Source organism: Varanus komodoensis, unplaced genomic scaffold (assembly GCF_004798865.1).
Source record: "Varanus komodoensis strain SLA01 unplaced genomic scaffold, ASM479886v1 scaffold28, whole genome shotgun sequence".
Lineage (NCBI taxonomy): Eukaryota > Metazoa > Chordata > Lepidosauria > Squamata > Varanidae > Varanus > Varanus komodoensis.
Window position 1 is genome coordinate 2,168,434 of NW_025335727.1, and position 19,857 is coordinate 2,188,290.

Genomic DNA, 19,857 nt, shown 5'->3' on the forward strand with positions numbered 1-19,857 from the left:
AGTTACGCTACCAAGCTACCAAGCAGGAGGTAGAGAGCCCTTGCTGTTGTGGCTGCCTGGGCAAAGCCTCAGCTGGAAGAGGAAAGTGTTTTAGTTCTTCTGCATGCTCTCTCTGCATCACATCTACAAGACTCTTCCTGCATGGAGCCTTTACTAGGAGGATTTGGCACCTAAGAGTGTTTTGGCAGGAAGCCTTCCCCGCCCTACCGTCAATCATAAAAAGGAGAAGTTCCCACCCTTTCCCTCAGTTCTTCAACTGCCTCAGGAAATTCTTTCTCTCCTTCTATCTTTCTTGAGTTTTTTCCTACTTGATCCTTTTACTTGCAAATAATCTTAGTGTCTCTTCTACAAACCCAGTTTTTCTTCCTCTCCTTGTCAGTGCTTTTTCACAACTGTTCCTTTTTCCTTACCAACCTGTGATGAAACAAACGAACAGAAGAAACCCTCTTCATGTTCCTTTGCTCTTCCAATTCTACCTGGCTCTTTCTTCATTTTTTGTGTTCCTTCCTTGAGCTTTATAGTAAAGCCTTCAGAGTGGTCGATGCTTCAGGTGTGCAAAACTTCCTGCCCAGCTACCGCCACCTCCACAATCTTGCAGTGTTCCGCACATTCAGCCAAAAGTACTAGTAGTCATGGAATGGGGAAAAATAGAGGTACAAATAGTTTTGGAGGTGGGGGAATTCAGATTGAAAAAATGTTGTGTAGAAAATAATTAAATACCCCACCCATTGAATAACCACTGTACGGCACACAGTTCTGCCCCTTTCAACTAAAAATGGGGGGGACACTCTCCCAAGTGATGTACTGTGCCCACCCCATTCCCCCACCCTCCATATGGAACGAATAATAACGAATTCTCCCAATGGACCAGATGCTGTTATTTCAGGGCTGGAGGGGCATGAAGCGAAGGGTCCCAGCAACCGCTGTGTCTCCACAGTTTGCATCGGGGTTGCAATGTCCGGTTGGTGCGGTGCAGCCACCTGGGGTGGAGAAGTTTGGGGCTGATTGCTGGTGGGCAATCCGCTAGCACGGCCTTTCCAGCAGCCCCAGGCTACCTGAACATTGGTCAGGAGTGTGAGAGCCATAGCTGAAGACACCTAGATGGCACCAGACTGGTCTCTCCTAAGGTACAGAAATGTCCAGTTCACAGATTAAAGCAGCCTCCTGGTATTTGTGCCATGGAAAGATGGAAGGATTTCAGTTTTGTGGCAATACTGATGGGTGACTCTCCTTTTGTGGATTTAGTTTGTTGCATGATAGGACTGAGGACTGGAATGACATACACATCCCATCCCATCCCATCCCAGTGGCTGCATCTGATACCAGTCTTGGTGCAACATGCTTTTTCTATGGTTTGAGCTGTAATCAACATTAAGAAAACTAAGATCATGGCATCCGGTCCTATCACTTCCTGGCAAATAGATGGGAAAGAAATGGAGGTAGTGACAGATTTTATTTTCCTGGGCTCCAAGATCACCGCAGATGGGGACTGCAGCCTAGAAATTAAAAGATGCTTGATCCTTGGGAGGAAAGCTATTGCAAATCTAGACAGCATACTAAAAAGCAGAGACATCACCCTGCCGCCAAAAGTGCGGATAGTCAAGGCTATGGTTTTCCCAGTTGCAATGTATGGCTGTGAAAGTTGGACCATAAGGAAGGGTGAGCGTGGAAGAATTGAAGCCTTTGAATTGTGGTGCTAGAGAAGACTCCTGTGAGTCCCTTGGACTGCAAGGAGATCAAACCAGTCGATCCTAGAGGAGATCAACCCTGACTGCTCTTTAGAAGGCCAGATACTGAAGATGAAACACAAATACTTTGGCCACCTAATGAGAAGGAACAACTCACTGGAGAAGACCGTAATGCTGGGAACAATAGATGGCAAAAGGAGAAGGGGATGGCAGAGGATGAGGTGGCTGGATGGGGTCACTGAAGTAGTTGGTGTGAGCTTAAGTGGACCCTGGGGGATGGTGGAGGACAGGAGAGCCTGGAGGAATGATGTCCATGGGGTTGCGATGGGTCAGACATGACTTTGCGACTAACAACAACAACTACCCACAGTTCTTTGCTTACAAATGGAAAGCCCAGGAGAATTTGTTGAAAGAATTTTCTTTGCTCTCTCTTCTTTTCCTCCCTGGAATCTCTCTTACCTTGACCATCATCAGCTAAGTCCCGTATTCCCCAAATCTCTGAAACTCGGCTCCAGGACATCCAGTATGACATCTGCTGCAGTACTGCATGTGTGGAAATGTGTCTATTTGGGACAAATTCCAGAATGTGGCAGTGTTAGTATGTTATTCTAGCAAACACAACAAAAAGCCTTATGACATCTGTGTGAGTGACAGACTGATATATTATTGTGTCAGAAACTGTCTTGGCTCCTGTTTACTTAGACAAATACAAGATGATGCTTCTGAGAAAGTGAGCTGTGCAAAGAAACCTTGACTCGGTTCCATCTTTTTGGTGCTTCCATGTGTGTAACGCCTCTGTTTGGACATCAAGGGTCATTGCCCATTTTCCACAGTGGCTCTTGGCTGCAAGCTGCATTTGCTCTGCATTGCCTTCTCTTGTATCAGCTTCCAAAGCAAGGAATGTAAGCAGGGAAAATATTATAAATGATTGACAATAATAGTTTGCCTATTTTTTAAAACTCCATGTTCGCATCATATGTTTAGTATCTCAAGTCCTGTTTCCCAAACTTCTGCCTGCTCAAAATGTCAGCCATGCCTATTAAATAACAGCAACAACCGTGCCCCCCAGGTCATGATAGGCTTGAATTCAAGAGTGTGCATCAGCCCACCACATGTTTAAATGATCCCCCTCCCACAAAAAAAAAACATCATGGTTAAAAATCTCTCCAGGATTATAGCAGAAGCTGCTATAAATTCATCTTTCTTCTCTCTTTCTTAGCCATATAATAAATGAACTGATAGAAACAGAACGGGTTTATGTAGAGGAACTTCAGAGCATATTAGAGGTAAGTTCGGTATTTATGAAAACATAGTGCAGTCATGCAACAAGAAAGGTATTGGTGCATGCATCAGTTGAAATGACAGCTGCACAGACCAGCTTATTGTTGTTGTTGTTGTTATGCATTTAATATACCACCTTTTTTCCTAGTGGGAGATATCAAATGCTGGCTAAGCTTTGTTCCGTCTCCCTGGGAACCTTTGGTCAACTTGTCTGCCTCTTATTTTAAAGGGTCACTTGAATGTTCATGCACTTAACTGCTCATCGGTCACCTTCCCTTCCCCTCCCTCCCTCCCTCCCTCTTTGTTTGTTTGTTTGTTTGTTTGTTTCTGGTGAGAATCAAACACTTTAAATTGCTCTTGGGTATTGGAGAAAGCCCCTTGGTGACATCACAGAAGATAGCCACTCAGACCTACGGAACTGCTTTTAGACGTTGGTCCTGGGATATTTGCACTTCGTAAACTCAGGGTCCTTCTAGAATTCCTAGTGCTCTAAAAACATTGCATCTGTCTTCTCACTTACCCTGCTGATGGAAGACAGTGCTTTTTGAAGTGTGATCCAAGGAACCTCACTGTTTCTTTTTTTCTTTTTTAAGCATAATTTGAATGTCCTTTATGAGAAGTCCAATAATGCCAGACAAGCTTCCCTGGAAAAAAAAGCTTGACTACCATTACTGGACTTCTCTAACAATACACTGCCTCGGGGGAGTATTGACTGCTTCCATTTAAAAAGATGACACTTCATTTTGGAAGCTAGTAAAGCTTGAAAACCAATCAGTCCTCTCAGGAAGGTGCCTCTGGAGATCAGAGGCTCCTTCTCTTTGTGCCTTTATGCATCAGTCAAAGACAACTTAGCAACTGTGCATTTTGGGACACTCAGTAGGATAATGTAATCTCTATCTCAGTGTTTTATGCCAGTGTATTGATTTACTGTTACTATTAGTTCTGCCTGAAATATGTTTGTGTGTGTGTGTGGGGGGGGGGGGATGCCAAAGGCCAAGGGAGCCCTGGAAAATAGGAGTTCAATTTTGGAGAGGAGCATACAAATTTACAAAATATTTATCCAGTGTCATTTTATGGCAGTTGGGGTGGTGGTTACAGGCTTTTAAGTCTTTTATCTTTGCCACCCGTTTTATTCCTTTTGCTCTGGATTGCAGTAACAGAACTGGGAAGGCTTCTTGGACCAACACTACAAGCGCTGATGTAGCATTAAATCAGGTTGTTCCAGTTTGTCCTAGGAAGGAGTAAAATCAAGATCATTTGCTGAAATTGTTCATACAGATTTCAGAATTTATTTTAGTTTATTTAATTTCTGACGCTTTCTTGGCAATTTGCAACAGTTCCTAAACCAAATAACAAAGCAGTAGAGGTAACCATTAAAATGTTCTATAGTACACAGAATTTAGGTTTCCATTTTGCAAAATGTGGATTGCTTTGTTACAGACTGGTTATATTTTTACTGGGGAAGGAAGACTGTCCTAGACACTGAATGAACACTAGTTTTATCATGAAAGATTGCATCAGTGGACCCTGAGAAAGCAACCCCCATCTCTCTCTTTCTCTTGGTAATTTGATTTGACCAAAAGAAAACCTGAGCTTCTGGTTGTAAACTTTCATTTTTTCCCACATTGCTCTTTTTCTAACAGGGCTATGCCTCAGAATTGGAGAATCCTGATTTAATACACTTGGTCCCAACTGCAATTTCAAACAAGAAGGAAATTCTGTTTGGAAACCTATCTGAAATCTATGAATTTCACAACAGGTGTGCTGGCATGTTATACTATATAACCGTGCATGAACATTTTACAATGGAAGTTGCAGAACACTCCATGGGATATTATCTTTTCTGTCCAGAGTCTACAGTATATTTTCATAGTGGATTACAAACAGGGATCATCACTAGTCCCTATGCTAACCTCTGTGGATCTTGACTGAAACCATAGACTTTTGAGAGTGCTTTTGGGTAGTCCTTATTGTATAATCATCTTGCCTCAAACATGGAAGCTTAGAAAGGGGAGATAGCCACACAATGTAACTCTCCTGTGTTTTTCTACTGCTTCTTTTGTCTGTTTCCTCACCCTTAAAATCCCTTAAGGAGGGAAAGACAGAATAGCTGCCATTTCATTAGTAAAGCTCGGAATCATTCACCTGAACGCGCCTTAAGGTCAGGTGCCTCCTTGCTCTCTCCCTGGTTAAAATGTTATCACTTTTTAAGATCTGAACCAGAACAAGAGCATTGCTTACAGGTTGGCAGTAGGTGAAAAACTTTTTATATGAGTAATACTTTGACTTTTCTATTGAGAAAACATAATAATGTGAGAAACCAACATGTTATGTGAATGGGGTATCAGGAAGGAAATTGTTCTGGGAAACACCAGTAGAGAATTGAAACGTGAATGGCAGCAGCCATTTTAAGAAGAGTTGTTGACAAAGTTAGTGCTGTGTTTTGCAAATTGTAATTCCGCACTTCCATTACTTGTGGCAATGGAGTTTGTAGCAATGGCAGGAAATATTACAGATATACTGTCCAGTCACGTTTGAGAATGGTTATATGTCCTAAGGAGCTAAATGTTTCCCTCCTTCCTTTTGCTGGAATGGTTCTGGAAGGTGACATAAAAAGCTTTAAAATATATGCTTCTGGCTATTTCAAAATATTCAAATTTTGTGCTAGGGGACATTTCAGTCAAAATTTAAACAAAGACCTGAATCAAACTGGCAATACAATAAACTCTTCTATTTTTTCCTCTCTTTTATCTCTGTGGCAGAATCTTCCTCAAAGAGCTGGAAAACTGTATTGAAAATCCAGAGCTTCTTGGTCGGTGCTTTTTAAAAAGGGTAAGCAAATTAACCCCAAGGGCAAAAAGGGTAAACAACTCTAAGTTGTTTGGTTAATCTGGTTTCTCAATGCTGTGGGGTGCAGTTCTTCATATCTGATCACATTAAAGAGCTCAATGTTTAGTGGCCACTGAGATTGCAACCGGAAGTCAAGACGCAGAGTTTGAGGGCTAGATAATTTGTTTTCAATTCCAATGTGTTGATTTTGCTGACATCTACTAATCCACCTGGCCTTCTCAATGTGGAACCCCATTTCTGGAATTCCCTCACCAGGCAAGCCCATCCGGTACCAATATTTCTATCTGTTTTGCATCAGGCAAAGACTTACAATGCTCTCGCAGTCTTTTTCTGCCTCACTAAACTTTTAGAGTTCTTTGAAAGTACAGACAAACATGTAAACAGGGTTGATCCAGTAAACTTGGTTTACTTAGATTTCCAAAAGACTTCACCAAGGATTCCGGACCAAACAGCTTTTGTAGGATAAGAAGAGAGGTCTTCTTCTGAATCAATAATTTATTAAAGAACAAAAATAAGATAGCAAGGAAAAGTGGTTGTTCAGTCACAAAGTTGTGTCCGACTCTTTGTGACTCCATGGACAACATTCCTTCAGGTTCTCCTGCCCTCCACCATCCCCTGGAGTCCAGCCAAACCCACCTCTCCAGTGACCCCATCCAGCCACCTCAACTTCTGCTACCCCCTTCTCCTTTTGCCTTCAATCATTCCCAACATCAGAGTCTTCTCCAATGAGTCCTTATTAGGTGACCAAAGTACTTGAGCTTCAGCTTTAGTACCTGACCTTCTAAAGAGCAGTGGTAAATTCTCCCAATGATTGGGATGTAAACAGTAGGGTCTCACAGCAACCTGCACTGGGAGCATTGCCTTTCAGCTTATTCATAAATGACCTGAAATTAGGAGCAAGTAAAGAAGAGGCTATGCTTGTTGATAGCACCAAACTATTTAGGATGGGTAAATCTGAAAGGGATTGTGAGGTGTTCCAAAGGGATCTGCCCAAGTTCGAGAATGGGCATCAAAATGGCAAATGAAGCTCAATGAAAAGAAAGTATAAAGTGATGCATGCGGGAACAAAAAAAAACCCCTTCAGGTATAATATGATGGGATCTGAGGTGACCAAGAAAAAGATCTTGAGATTGTAGAAGACAGCTTGATGAAAATGTCAACCCACTGTTCTGTGAAAAAGACCATCTCCGTGTTAGGAATCTGAAATAAAACTGCCAGTATCATACTACCCTTACACAAATCATTGTGACCATACTTAGACTACTGTGTATGGTTTGCCACACCTAAAAAGGCTATTTTGGAGTTGAAAAGAGTGCAGAAAAGGGCAGCTAAAATGATCAAGGGGCTGCAGGCTGTAAAGAAAGGTTACTGCAGCTTAGGAAAGAAGGTGAATAAAGGGAATCATGATAGAAGTGTACAAAGTTGTGCATTGTTACGAGAAAGTGCATAGGGAAACATTCATTTTTCTCCCACTTTCATACTGCTAGAACCGAGTTTCCGCTAGAACCATGGAGCTGATTGGTGGGAGATGCAGGACTGATTAAAGGAAGGTCTTTACACCGTGCATAGTTGATAGATAGATAGATAGATAGGTAGATTATAGTTTTATATCATCCAACAGCTAGAGCTCTAACCAGTTCACAACAATTTATGAAATTCGCTTCCATGGTGACAGGCACCAATTTGGATTGCTTTTGAAGTGGATTGGACAAATTCATGAAGAGAAGGCTCCCACTGGCTAATAATCCTGGTGAATCCAAGTTGCTCATGTTTAGCAACCCATATTGCAGCATTCACACATGATGACAGTACACAACTCAGCAATGACCCATCCTTCAATGACTTCCCATACTCTGGGCTATTGCTATGTGCAAAGCAGGACAGTCTGTCTTTCTACCATTAATTGTTGGTTCAACTAATTGATTGATTAAAATTTAACCCCACAGCTTCTCCAGCACTTAGGTACATTTTTCTCTAGATCAGGCAGGGAAATTGTGACTGGCCTGAGGTTATCCAATGAGCTTCATGGCTCAGGAAGAAATGGGATTCCTGTGTCCTGGTTTGGCCCTCAAGTCCATCCTTCCCCATCCTTGTGCTTTCCCTCTAGGTTGGGAGAAACTTGCTGTGATCACTTTAGCACACTGACCATAAAAAGCATTCACTGGAGTTCCTTGAAGAGAAATACTGGCAAGAACAATAGACACACAGAGCCCTTCATTGAGAGTTCAGATGATCTCAAGCCAATTGTTTAAGCTCAAGGAAGCTTACAAAACAATTTGAGGGATTCCATGGGGAGTGACTGACAAGCAACCACACAAAAACCATGGTGTGCAGTTGGTGCACATGATCGTTTCCATGATCCACTTTGTGTTGCTTTTTGTGTTTGTGTAGCTTCTTGGTTTTATTTTCCTGTTGCTCTGGTTGCTTTGGTGGTCTGCCAGGCATGGAAGAACGTGCTATTTAGATTCCTAAAACTAATCAACTGTTAATTTTGCTTTAAACAGTCCATTAACTTCTGTGAGCTGCATATTTTAAGCTGCAATGCATGGTCGTAGCTCAGCAAACAGAAATGGTGCCATTATTTTCACCATGAAGAAAAAGAAATGATTGTTAAAAGCAGTTAACTTGATACCTCATAAAAAGGACGATACTATAAATCTTGCAGAGGCAATGAGAGCTTCACTCTGAAAAGAAATACGCCTTTGTTGCTGGCCTTCACCTTCTCTGAAGCATTCAAGCAATCCTCTTGGACTGAAAAGCAGGCACAGAGGCATCTGCTCTAACTCAGCCCATAACTGAAGACTTATTTTCAATGTGCAAAGAAAAACCCTGTGCTTGACCCATGATGCCGACAAAAATAATTTTCTTGGATTCCTGGGCTTCCCTGGCATGGTGCAATTTCAGCCCGAGGGAGACAGATACGTCAGGTCGTAAAAGCTGTTCCTTCTCTTGAGGCAGTAGCTAGGTTAAAGGACTAGGCAAAAGTCTCTGTGCAAGGCTGCCTTCCCTGTGTGTTTCTTTGTTTGCTGCTGCATCGCAGCCTTCTGTTTCATCAGCCACTGGGGCAGTGACCATGTTTTCTTTGGCCCAAAAGAAATTTCTCAGCTGCTGATAGAGATTGGTATGGACTGGTGGGGGGTGGTTGCCAAAGCTGGGCATTATTTTGTTCTGAGGCATGTAAGAACTCAAGGAACCATGCTGGCTCAAACCGAAGGCTTAAATAGTGTCCTCTGGCCAACCAGTTGCCCATGGAAAGCCCATGGATACGATAGCACCTTCCTTTCCATGTTACCCAGCAACAGAAGCAGGCTGCCTCTGATATCGCAAATAGCAACCATTGATAGGTGCATCCTCCAAGAATTTGCTTAATTTATTTTTAAAGCTGTTCAAGATGGTGTCAATTGCGACATCAGGTAGCAAATTCCATAATTTAACTGTGTACTATAGGAAGAAGTTCTTGTTTTCATCTGTCCTGAACATTCTGGTATTCTGAGGAAGAAAAACAGCTTCATATACACTTTCTCCTCACCATACATAATTGTATGCTCTTCTAGCATGACTCTTCTTATTCTCCATTTTTCAAAGCTAAAGGGCTTGAAATGTTGTAAGCATTTCCTTGGTGGACCTTTTCTGCACATTTCCAGACATACAATATCCATCCATCCCCTCCCTCCCTCTCTCTCTGTCACACACAGACAGACAGTAGCTTTTTCCCTTTTCAAAAATGCCCATTGCTCTGCCAAAATCTTATTTTAAAAAGGAGCCTGAAATTTGACAGGCAGCTGTCAAAACTCCTTTCCCCTGAAAATGGGATGGGATGCACTTTTACACTTTCCTGGGCAGATGAATGTAGAAGACCCCAAGGAGAGTCAGAACAAAAAAGAAAAAGATAAGGATCTTACCACAAAGAGGCTATAAGCCCCTTTCTCATAAGCTTTGATTTCACAATTATGGCAGAGAATATCCAGCCTCTAAGTGTGAAAAGATGGGGCCCAGCACTAAGATGTTACAGTCTTCTCAGACAGATTCATCTGATTCTGAGGAGGAGGCTAAAGTAGGCAGTTGACTTGGAAGTTTCAAGGTGTAAACCTGTCTGTCTTTGAAAAAGGAAGGGGAATTTTGAGAGCTTTGGCTGTGTGGAGGAAATGTAGAAGGAGTTTGTTGACATTGGAAGTGGCGGGAAATGAGTGGCCACAATTGTGAAGTGTCTGCTGTTCCCACCATCTAGCTTTCAAGCAGCAAGAGTCACCTTGAGGGTGGAGTCAGAAGCTTTTCTAAAAGAGAGAGATGGGGAGGAAGTTTCAGTTTTGAATCAACTGTTTGCATAAGTGGATGCATCTCCCATATCTTGAGGAGGATACTACTTTGATTTAAACTGTTTTGTAAGCTTCCAAAGTCTTATCTGAGTCTGCCAGAGAGGAAAAGAGGGAAGGAGAGAAGGATGATATTAGCAGTTTCATTTTCTATTCCTTTCTTTATGAACCCCAGCATGGAGCCTGCCTTTTTCACAACAGCTACATACGGGATCAGCCTTTCAGTCAAGCTGTCCACTTCAACCCTAGGCTCTCAGTCCTGCTTAGTCAGAGCCTTCCCAAACTCCACAGAGGTGTGCTTCCTGGGCGCCATTGGAGCAGATCCTTTCCCACTGTGGAACACGAGCGACTGCTCGGCTCACGATGATGGTTCCATCCTAATTGCTTCTCGTGAGCAAGTCCTGGTACCACAGTTCTGTCCGGTGTGGTTTGAATGGTGGCATGCAGGCCTAGCCAAGAAGCTCTGAAACTGATTTGAAGGGGATGGAGATCTTCGGTTAAGGGAAGGCCTGTATGTATGTTTTGTGTGCATCTCTGGTTGTGTGGGGAAGAGGGCGCTTGTTCTTGGAAACAGAGGCACTGGAGGGAAAGTCCAGACAGCTTAGCTGGCTCCTGAGTCACGAACCATAGTAAGAAGGGTCAGTCCACCTTATTTATTTAGGAAAGAATTTCAGTTGGATACTTCAACTTTTGTTGCTTGAAACTTGTTTCCTTTTTGTTGCAGAAAGAAGATCTCCAAATATATGAAAAATATTGCCAAAACAAGCCAAGGTCAGAGGCTCTCTGGAGACAATGTGGAGACAGTCTTTTCTTCCAGGTGGGTATTAGTTAGGTTCCAGGCAGCTAAGCTATTCCACAGCCTCACCTCTTCTCAGATAAATTAATTTTGTAACCCTGGACCAACTGCAGAAGAAACAAGACCATGTGGATTCATGTAACCTTCCTATATCACTTATTCACTAAACTTGATCTGATCCTTACCTTCTTATCTAAACCGCTACCCTTCTTGCTTGTTTTATGTTTAGTTGCTAAGTTGTGTCTGAACTGCATGACTCCATGGACAACATTCCTCCAGGCTCTCCTGTCCTCCACCATCCCTCGGAGTCCACCCAAGCCCACACGGACTACCCCAGTAACCCCACCCAGCCATCTCAACCTCTGCCATCCCCTTCTCCTTTTTCCTTTAATTGTTCCCAGCATTAGCATCTTCTCCAGTGACTCTTTCCTTTTCATTAGGTGGCCAAAATATTTGAGTTTCATCTTTAGTATCTGACTTTTTAAAGAACACTCAGGGTAGATTTCCTTTAAGATTGTCTGATTTGATCGCCTTGCAGTCCAAGGGACTCTCAGGAGTCTCCTCCAGCACCACATTTCAAAGGTGTCAATTCTTCGGCTCTCAGTTTTCCTTATGGTCCAACTCTCACAGCCATACATTGCAACTGGGAAAACCATAGCCTTCTCTGTACGCACTTTTGTTGGCAGGGTGATGTCTCTGCTTTTTAATATGCTGTCTAGATTTGCCATAGCTTTCCTCCCAAGGATCAAGCGTCTTTTAATTTCTTGGCTGCAGTCCCCATCTGTGGTGATCTAGGAGCCCAGGAAAATAAAATCCATCACTACCTCCATTTCTTCCCCATCTATTTGCCAGGAAGTGATAGGACAGGATGCCATGATCATAGTTTTCTTAATGTTGAGTTTCAAGCCAAGTTCTGCACTCTCTTCTTTCACCCACATCAAGAGGCTCCTTAGTTCCTCTTCACTTTCTCCCATTAGAGTGGTATAGTCTGTGTATCTGAGGTAGTTGATATTTCTCCCAGCAATCTTAATTCCATCTAGCCCTGCCTTTCGTATGATGTGCTCTGCATATAAGTTAAATAGGCAGGGTGGCAGCCATGTATGTACAGTTCCTCTGCCTCTTTGAAACCCTGCTTGCAATTCTGGTAGTTTTCAGTCCACATACAGCTGAAGCTGAGCTTGTAGGATTTTGAGCATAACTTTGCTAGCATGTGAAATGAGCACAATTGTATTTTGAACATTCTTTGGTGTTGCCGTTCTTTGGGATTGGAATGTAAACTGACATTTTCCAATCCTGTGGCCACTGTTGCATTTTCCTAATTTGCTGGCATATTGAGTGTAGCACTTTAACTGCATTGTCTTTTAGGATTTTGAATAATGAATTTTGTTCCCTTCATATCTCCAGTTTTCTTGAAATGATCTCAAGTCTTTCCCATTATATTGTTTTCCTCTATTTCTTTGCAGTGTTCATTTAAGAAGGCCTTTTTATCTCTTCTAGCTATTTTCTGGAATTCTGCAATTAATTGAGTGTGTCTTTCTCTTGCTCCCTTGCCTTTCACTTCCCTTCTTTCCTCAGCTATTTGTAAAGCTTCCTCAGACAGCCATTTTGCTTTCTTGCTTTTTTTTTTCTTTGGGATGGTTTTAGTTGCTACCTCTTGTACAATGTTGCAAACCTCTGTCCATAGTTCTTCAGGCACTCTGTCTATCAGATTTAATTCCTTAAATCTATTTGTCACCTCTACTGTATATTCATCAGGGATATGATTTAGGTCATACCTGAGTGGCCTAGTGCTTTCCCCTACTTTCTTCAATGTAAGCCTGAATTTTGGAACAAGAAGCTCATGATCTCCGCCACAGTCAGCTCCTGGTCTTTTTTTTTTTTTTTTACTGACTGTATAAAGCTTCTCCATCTTTGGCTGCAGAGCACATAGTCAGTCTGATTTCTGTGTTGACCATCTGGTGATGTTCATGTGCAGAGTCGTCTCTTGGGTTGTTGGAAAAGAGTGTTTGCTGTGACCAGCGTGTTCTCTTGACAAAATTCTACCAGCCTGTGCCCTGCTTCCTTTTGTACTCCAAGGCCAAACTTGCCTGCTATTTTGGTTATCTTTTGGCTTCCTACTTTAGCATTCCAATCCCCCATGATGATAAGGACATCATTTTTGGGTGTTAATTCTAGAAGGTGTTGTCGGCCTTCATAGAACCGGTCAACTTCAGCATCTTCAGCACCAGTGGTTGGGGCATAGACTTGGACTACTGTGATGTTGAATGGTTCGCCTTGGATTTGAACTGAGATCATTCTGTCATTTTGGAGATTGTATCCCAGTACTGCTTTTCCTACTCTTTAATTGACTATGAAGGCTACTCCATTTCTTCTGAAGGATTCTTGCCCACAGTAGTATATATGATGGTCAACTGAATTAAATTCACCCATTCCTTTCCATTTTAGTTCCCTGATTGCCAAGATGTTGATGTTCAGTCTTATCTCATGTTTGATCATGTCCAACTTGCCTTGATTCATAGATCTTACATTCCAGGTTCCTATGCAGTATTGTTCTTTACAGCATCAGACTTTCCTTTCACCACCAGATACATCCACAACTGAGTGTCCTTCCGGCTTTGACCCTGCACTTCATTCCTTCTGGCGTTACTAGTGCTAGCCCTTTGCTCTTGCTCTGGGCAAGTTGAGGAACACCCACCCCCCCAGGACCCACTGGGCTGCCTCAGTGGCTGCTGAAGGTCCTCCCATCATCTTGGGAGAGCTTGGTGGCAAGGCTATGGCGAAAAGGCAGCCTTTTTTTTTAGCAGGGTGCAGGAGTGCATTTACCCTGTTGGAGAGCAGAATCGTGCTCAGGGGAGGCTTCCCGAAAGAGAGTTCTCCTCAACAAGGAGTACACTCCCTGCATGCCATGCTGAAAGGGAAAATTGCATGGTTTTCGTTCTGAACTTTGCAGCAGCAACCATGGTGGAGGCCTTCAAGAACATCTGACAAGGCTGCATGTGGTTTGCAAGGAGTATGTTGCTCACCCCTAAAATAGTGAATAATCTATGGGTGTACCTGCTTTTTATGGCCTTACACACACACATACGCACACATATGGAGAGAGGAAGAGAGAGACAGAGAGAGTGAATAGGTTATAGTCTCTCAATGTCTAAAAAGAGAACAGAAGACCTTAAAAACAGGAATATGATATTTTCTAAAGAATACTTGATCTTCAGAATATATCGCGGGTCTGGCCATGTTCCCGCCATCCTGATAATGAACTCTAACCATGTGTTTTACTGGAATCTGTTGAAAAACAGCTCAATCAAGGAGACAGCTAAACTGATCCTGAGGCAAATAACGCGGAACTTTGGAAAAAGCCAAGTGATATATGATAAGCATTGGTCTTGGGGCCAACAAACACAGCTATTCATTACCCCTCTTCCAGGCTACTCTTCTCATTGCACTCTGAAATCCAGTGTGGATCTACACATGCAGCAGAGTGAGCTGATAGGAGACCCTCTGTACCACTGATGGGGCACTCCATGAGTGACTTTCCTCTTGCTAAAAAAATCACTGTAAAGTTAAGTCACTGGAGGAATCTTCCCTTGCCTGGCCTAGCTCTCAGGTTTGGTCTTCCATTTATTTTATTTTGAGCTTCACTGCTCTACATTTTGAAAAGAGGCAGAGTACAAAACAACATTTAAAATCAATATATACCCTAATCTTTGCTTTATTAAATAAAAATATATTCAGCAGACATAAGAAACAAAGCAGCATTGGTGACACATGCAATGGTAACCTCCCGGTTGGACTACTGTAACGTGCTCTACGTGGGGCTGCCCTTGAAGACGGTCCGGATACTTCAAATGGTGCAAAGTAGAGCTGCCAGGTTGCTGACGGGGACTGGGCGTTGCTCTCATATAACTCTGGTCCTCTACCAGCTCCCCTGGCTTCCAGTTGAAGTCCGGGCTCAATTCAAGGTGCTGGTTATGACCTATAAAGCCCTAAATGGCTTGGGACCAGGATACCTGAAGGAACGTCTTTTTCCCTACATGCCCTCCTCCCCCTTAAGATCTGCAGCAGAGGCCCTGCTCCAGGAACCCTCCTTGAAGAAGATTAGGAGACAGAATACCCGGAGGAGGGCCTTCTCTGCGGTGGCACCCCAGCTATGGAATGCGCTCCCCAGAGAGGTCTGCCTGGCACTGACACTATATGCTTTTTGGCACCAGGTCAAGACCTTTTTATTTACCCAATATTTTAATGTTTAATAGATTTTAATTATTTTTTTTCAGTCATGAGTTATTTAGTTTTATTATTGTTTGGGGAATTTATGATATTTATATTTATACTGTTGTATTTATTGATTTTGTTGTAAGCCATTCAGAGACGCAGAGTGATTGGACAGCCTGGAAAGATTCCAAACAAACAAACAAACAAATGTTGGTGCCTGCTTGACAACTGGCAGGGAATTTCTCAGAGAGGAAACTGGAAAATGGAAAGCTGTATCCCAAGCTGACTCTAAACAGGCCACAGGGAAGCACCTCATCTGATGACGTCAGTGACCATGTGGGCTATCGAGGGAGAAAGAGATCACTCACATGTCCTGGTCCCAAGGAGTCCCCTGGAGTATGGAGCCATTCCCCAAGACCTTTCTCAGGTCTTGGGGAAGATTCTGAACCCCAGATTGTGGCAACCAGCACTGATCCAAGACTTGTACTAGCTCAACCGATTCGGGTGACGGGCACAACACCGTACATCATTAGGTGTGGACGGGACTTTGCCCCAAATCCATTAATGACTACAGTCTTCTGCTTTATGCAGATGTTAAACAGCAATGGGGAACACGTACTGCCATATGGAACTCCATAGCTCAGTTGTCAAGGAGCTGAGGAATAATCACCCAGAATTACTCCTGAATTCACCGTGTGGGTAGGGCAGGGACCACTAGTGTCCCACCAGTAGATCCAGTCCAGGAAGATATGCAGCCTCCAATGATAATGGGGATACAAGGAAGCCCCCCCCACACACACACACAGCCCTTTGCAAATGCCTAAGCTTCATCCAGCTCAAAACACCAGTCTAAAGTATACTCTGTTTTTGAGTCATTAACATAATTAGGCCACCTCATGGTTGTTCTGAACTGACAATGAAGACCAGGTGTGAATATCGAAATTCCTCAGGAGGACTATTCAGGGGCTTTCCAGTACCACACTAACACCTCCACCAGCTTGGGTTGTGAGACTGATAGGCAGTGGGGTGAATGTCAGCATCCCTTGTCTATTTCTCTGGCCTAGCTCCAGGGCCAAATTTCCAGTCCCTATGAGGTCTTCTGGCAAAGGAGGTGGAATCCCTTTGTATAACCACAACCCCTCTCCCAACCTTCCTGTGCTACATCTCATGTTACAAACCCAGGAGAACAATGCTGAGAAAAAAATTACTGGAACCACACATGTAGCATTGCCAGTGAAGCTCAGAACAAGTCAGTTTGTAAATCTAATCTTGCATGTTCACAATTCTTGACTTCAGTCCAAGAAATGCCCATATTTTTGTAATTCATCCTGAGAGGGGTTATGAGTTTATTTTCTGCACCTGTGCAGTTTGCACTGTTGGCATGGTTAGCAGCCAGATTCACTCCACTATCGTTGTGCATGCTCAGTTGTTTGTTGCCGTCAAGCTTGCAAAGACAAAAAGCCCTGTGCACCTTCAGCTGCACCTTTCCTGCCACACTTCGCCAAAAGTTTGCATCTGAAAACACAAAACAGTCTGTCACATTGGAAGAAACAAAGTCGGCACAATTTCAAATCCTGCAACAGAAGTGTATGTTTGTTGTTGATTTTGCTTCAGCTCTTTCTGCAGCTGCCATCTTTACCCACAGAGTCACATATGACAACTTACTGCAGTTATAAAGAAAACACATGCGCTAGCAGCTTTTGAAAGAGGATGCATCCTGATGCATGGGTTGGAAAAGAGCACCATAGCCTGTATATCATGTTCCTTAAATGCACTGAAGTCACAATCATTTGCAAAAACATGAAGATGCCTTGAAATCTCATAAGAACATAGATCCAAGTTTTTCTGCTGCATTTTAATTTGAAGAGCAAATTATGAATTAGAATAGAGTTGGTTCATCCATCAGCAATAATACATTGACAAATTTTAGACTAGGTGCGTGTGAGTCTAGTTCCTAATTATGCTTCAAAGACGTGGGGACGTATCTGGGGAATACTGGGTGTTTTGTGGATTTTAATGCATTGTGAACTGTTTCAGAGAGCTGCTATTGAAGTCTGAGATACAACATCACAGCATGTTAAAAGTAAAACCACCTTTTTTAAGCTGCCAGATGATACTCATATGTATAAACCTACCTAATAAAAATAAGTTTCTGGGCATAAAAAGACACTAATCTGTAATGTTGTTCTTGGAGTTCTAGCATGTTGTGGCCAGTTTTCAGACCAGCAGCACTGTATTGTCACTTTTCTCCTTTCCATTCTTTTCCAGGAATGTCAGCGGAAACTAGACCATAAACTCTCCCTTGACGCTTATCTTTTGAAGCCTGTGCAGAGGATTACCAAGTACCAGCTGCTTTTGAAAGTAAGAACAGAATCCAAAAAGCTACTTTCTGCAAGGAGAAGTAGTGGGAGGCGGGAGTGCTTGATCATGTGCCACAGCCTTTCACAACGCAGCACCCTCCACATATGTTGGACGATGGCTCCTTTCATCTCCAGCCAGCATGGCCAGTGGGAATTAAAATATTACGCATTCATGAGGGTGCCAGCTTGGGGAACACTGACAGAGTGCCGTTCAAGCTTGCCGAAAGATCTGGCTTGATGATTCCAGCTACCTAGTGACTGGTAGTTGATCTGTGGTGGTCAGGGGAAGGCATTCTGCACATACCCAGAGGAACTTTCATCTCCATCCATCCTGAATATGCCACACAAACCATTTGACCCCATAGCTAGTATTTAAACAAAAACAAAGGAGAAACATAACATGATGCATCTTGTACTGAATAGATTTTGTCCATTAATCCAGCATCTATTTTAAGTTTAACCACTCAGAACTCAGCCAATCGGTTCAAAAAAATCACACCTATACATTAAAATATGGACCTTAGTCCAGTCTTAAAAGCAACTCACCAGATAAAGGTTGAGTCCTGAGCCCCAAGATGCTTTCTGATTAGGTTTGTATCATGCAGTCACGCTGCTTCATGCATGGAATTTTGCAGCCTTCAAATTATGCAGCCCTCCCGTATTTTCACAATGCTGCTGTCTTTTTTGTTTCCAGAAAAAATCCACTGAGCATGCTTCCAGATGAGGTTTTTAGTGTGCAATCATATGGCTTTGTTCACAGGATTTTAACAGGGAGGTGGGCCTGGCATTGCCGTCATCCACCTGCAGTTCTCCCCTGTTTTCTCACTGCTTCTTCCATCTTTTTCCTTATTGTGCAACATCAGTTAAGGAAGGAAGAAAAGATGGATAGCTGCACTGTGCATTTTGTATTTGAACTGGCAGTGCCAGGAGACCTGCACTGAGTCTGAGGCTTAGTTTATCACATACTGTATAATGAGGTGCAATTGAGCCTATAATGACTCCTGCAGGGAGACTGTGGACTGTACTACTTTGGGCCACAAATAAGGGAAGTTACTCTTGAATCTCTCTCTCTGTAAAAACCCTCCTGCAAATTAGTGCAACAGAGAGAAGCTGAGCTAGAAAGAACCTTTGTCCCAGATGTGTTGGCTGCTAAAAACAGACAGACAGGAAGTCTTGCAGGACATATTTACCTGGAGGCACATTAAAAGTGGCCCTCATGGTCAGTTTGTTGTGGGCCAACTTCACAGCCAGGCCCGTCTGTAAGAGTGCAGCTAAGTCTTCTGTTGAAGGCAGGAATCTTCCAGTGCGTTGTGCTCCTCTTAACCACGGCTCTGGAAAAAGCTGGGTTCTGTCAAAGAGCTAGACAACTCTAGCAGGTTAGTGTGGATATTCAAAATGCTCTTGTGTTTTTCCAGTGCTGCTTCCATCTTTTTCTTATTGCAGCATTGCTATTTTTTGTGTTAAAAGGATGGGAAAGTAGTGCAGTCCATAGGCAGGTGGTTCACCGAATCAGTCACAACACAGTAAATCTTTGGAAAACAGCAACTAGAAACAATCTCAGTTTCAAGCTTAATAGAAGAGCATTAATAAACTGTGCTGGTTTTCTTTCTACTTACTCCTTGGGGAAAAAAGGCAACCAGTAAACACATGTTAAGATTAGATCTTAGGAAAATAAAGTTCTCTGGCAGGGTCAGTGCAGTGCTCAGGATAAAATCACGTTTGACCAGTTCTGCACACACTGAGCCATGTACTCAAGTGGATAGGAAATACCTGAAGAATTACGGAGGGGCAGAATATAGACAGGGTAGAAGCAGTGCCATCTCCAGGGTTTGAGCCTGCACCCACAGGGGTCTACTTTATCCCTACTATTGCCACTAGCTGCTATGACACGTGTGTTCAATGGTGTGCAAACAGGCAACGGCATCTGCTTGTCCTTTTCACCAGCAGCAGCATGGTCTGGACCAGAGAGAGAGGTGGGGAACAGGCAGATAAGAGAGAGGCGCTCCAAGGAACTATTGTTGGTGGCCTCTTGCTGTTCTGTGAACCCTTGGCAGGTGTTCAGCTATGCCTACCCTTGAATACGTGGTGCTTTGGAGCAGCTGGACAGAAGGACAACTACTGTCCTGCTGGATGTGCTGCATCCCCAGGCATCAATCATCTCAATAAGCCAATCAGTGAAGTACAGTTCCTTCAACAGGTGATCCCACACCTGTTACGAGAATGTGCTCCTGCATTTTCTCTTTCCTTCACTAATTCCACTCATCAAACCTTAGGCTGTTGATCTCCGCCTGCCTTTAAATTCTGCTCCACAGTTTCTCACCAGCATCTTGCCCTACTTGTGCAAATTCTGTGAAGGC

At 43.1% G+C, this 19,857-nt stretch overlaps 1 protein-coding gene across 1 annotated transcript in view; it reads left to right on the forward strand.

Annotated features, from left to right (window-relative positions):
* Positions 1-1,101: 1,101 nt before the first annotated feature.
* LOC123025567 (guanine nucleotide exchange factor DBS-like) overlaps positions 1,102-19,857 on the forward strand; it is a 33,568-nt gene continuing 14,812 nt past the window's right edge. The window contains exons 1-6 of the mRNA XM_044434397.1: positions 1,102-1,127; positions 2,908-2,974; positions 4,613-4,728; positions 5,732-5,801; positions 10,857-10,949; positions 17,409-17,501. Of these exons, the coding sequence (XP_044290332.1) occupies positions 1,102-1,127; positions 2,908-2,974; positions 4,613-4,728; positions 5,732-5,801; positions 10,857-10,949; positions 17,409-17,501 (465 nt within the window). The remainder of the gene's footprint in view (positions 1,128-2,907; positions 2,975-4,612; positions 4,729-5,731; positions 5,802-10,856; positions 10,950-17,408; positions 17,502-19,857) is intronic.